Source organism: Histoplasma capsulatum, genomic scaffold (assembly GCF_000149585.1).
Source record: "Histoplasma capsulatum NAm1 scaffold_188 genomic scaffold, whole genome shotgun sequence".
NCBI lineage: Eukaryota > Fungi > Ascomycota > Eurotiomycetes > Onygenales > Ajellomycetaceae > Histoplasma > Histoplasma mississippiense.
In genome coordinates this window covers 1-1,382 of record NW_001813794.1, presented here as the reverse complement: position 1 = coordinate 1,382, position 1,382 = coordinate 1, and the positions used below count along the sequence as shown (strand labels likewise).

Here is a 1,382-nt window from a genome sequence, read left to right as displayed (position 1 = left end):
AATCAACCCAGATCCAGATGGCATGTTTGGATTTTTGAATTGAGCTGCTGAACCAGCGGGTTCAGGTGGAGGATTATGAGTGCGCGCTGGTAGACGCGTTGGCGGTGCTGGGACGGGGGGAGTATGGATGGTGCGACGCGAAGAGCTACCCACCAATATTGTCACGGATCAAGAAGAAGATAAGTTCAAATCAACCAAGATCCAGATGGCATGTTTGGATTTTTGAATTGAGCTGCTGGACCAGCGGGTTCAGGTGGAGGATTATGAGTGCGCGCTGGTAGACGCGTTGGCGGTGCTAGGACGGGGGGAGTATGGATGGCGCGACGCGGAGAGCTACCCACCAATATTGTCACGGATCATCAAGGTGGCACGGTTCATGGTGGTGCACAAGGCGCTGCGACTGGACGCCAATGCATCCGACATTCTGGCCAGGAACCAAGCAAGCCAGATGGTGGGAGAGTGGGCCGTGGTGAGCCCCATGAAGGAGGCGGATTACACGTTCACAGGCAATCAGAATGAAGGGTAATCAGTGAAGACATCAGAGGCATCCCATCAACAATCAGACAGACATTCCACAAACAGTATGTCCATCAAGGCTGGTTCATCATCACACATCAGCAGCGAGGGCAGAGGGCATTGATGGATGAGGAGGTTTTAGTGGAAGAGGCGCAGAGGTGGAAGGATCAGTGTTTGATATGTGCAAATTGCAAGCGGGAGGGAGTTTGACCATGAGCTGTACCAGTGTCCCCACGAGGAGAGCCAGGAGGCAAAGAGATGGATGATGACAGTGCGGAGCAAGATCAAATACACACAGTATTCCGGGTGCTTCCGATGCGGGATGCCGCAGTCCATATGCAACAGCCGGAAGACACAGAGGCAGTGTCCGTACAGGGGATTTTGGATCCCGACGGTGGCAATGATGATGTATGGGTGTCACAGCGGCTGAGAGAGTTCAATGTGGATGCAGATGATCAGGAGGCGGTGATTGAATTTTTGGGACAGAAGGTTGAGGGGCAGGGCATCGAGCACAACCAGCTGGTGGAGATGTTTTGTTGGCTGCGAGGGATATATCAGGAGGCAGAGAGGGGGAAGATGGAGTCAGAGGGTACAGAGGTCAAGTGATATCATGGGTGAGGGGCACATCACGGGTGACCCCTCCGGGGTTGAGAATATATGAGCCAAGATTTCGGTCAATGCGGAATCCATCAAACCGCTCTCCAAGATCATTGTTGGCTTGGAGGTTTGACAGCGTGACTTTCAGATGATGTAGAGATGGCATTCGAGAAACAGAGGATCCGCGCAAACAATTGAGGGACTCCCATGGGAAGGAGTAAAGCTCTTTGTCGAGAATGAGTATTGTGTGGCCTGACTGAGTGGATATC

The 1,382-nt window shown here is 52.6% G+C and overlaps 2 protein-coding genes across 2 annotated transcripts; both read left to right on the top strand.

The window, feature by feature from the left end:
- Positions 1 to 253: 253 nt before the first annotated feature.
- On the top strand, positions 254 to 526 carry HCAG_09300 (predicted protein; the record flags this gene model as incomplete). Its single annotated transcript, XM_001535728.1, has 1 exon — positions 254 to 526. A coding segment is annotated over one exon (273 nt), but the record flags the coding sequence as incomplete, so codon positions are not given.
- A 305-nt stretch (positions 527 to 831) lies between these two features.
- HCAG_09298 (predicted protein) lies at positions 832 to 1,122 on the top strand (the record flags this gene model as incomplete). The annotated part of the gene is made up of 1 exon (XM_001535727.1): positions 832 to 1,122. The coding sequence occupies one exon, from the start codon at positions 832 to 834 to the stop codon at positions 1,120 to 1,122; it is 291 nt and encodes a 96-aa protein (XP_001535777.1).
- Positions 1,123 to 1,382: the final 260 nt, after the last annotated feature.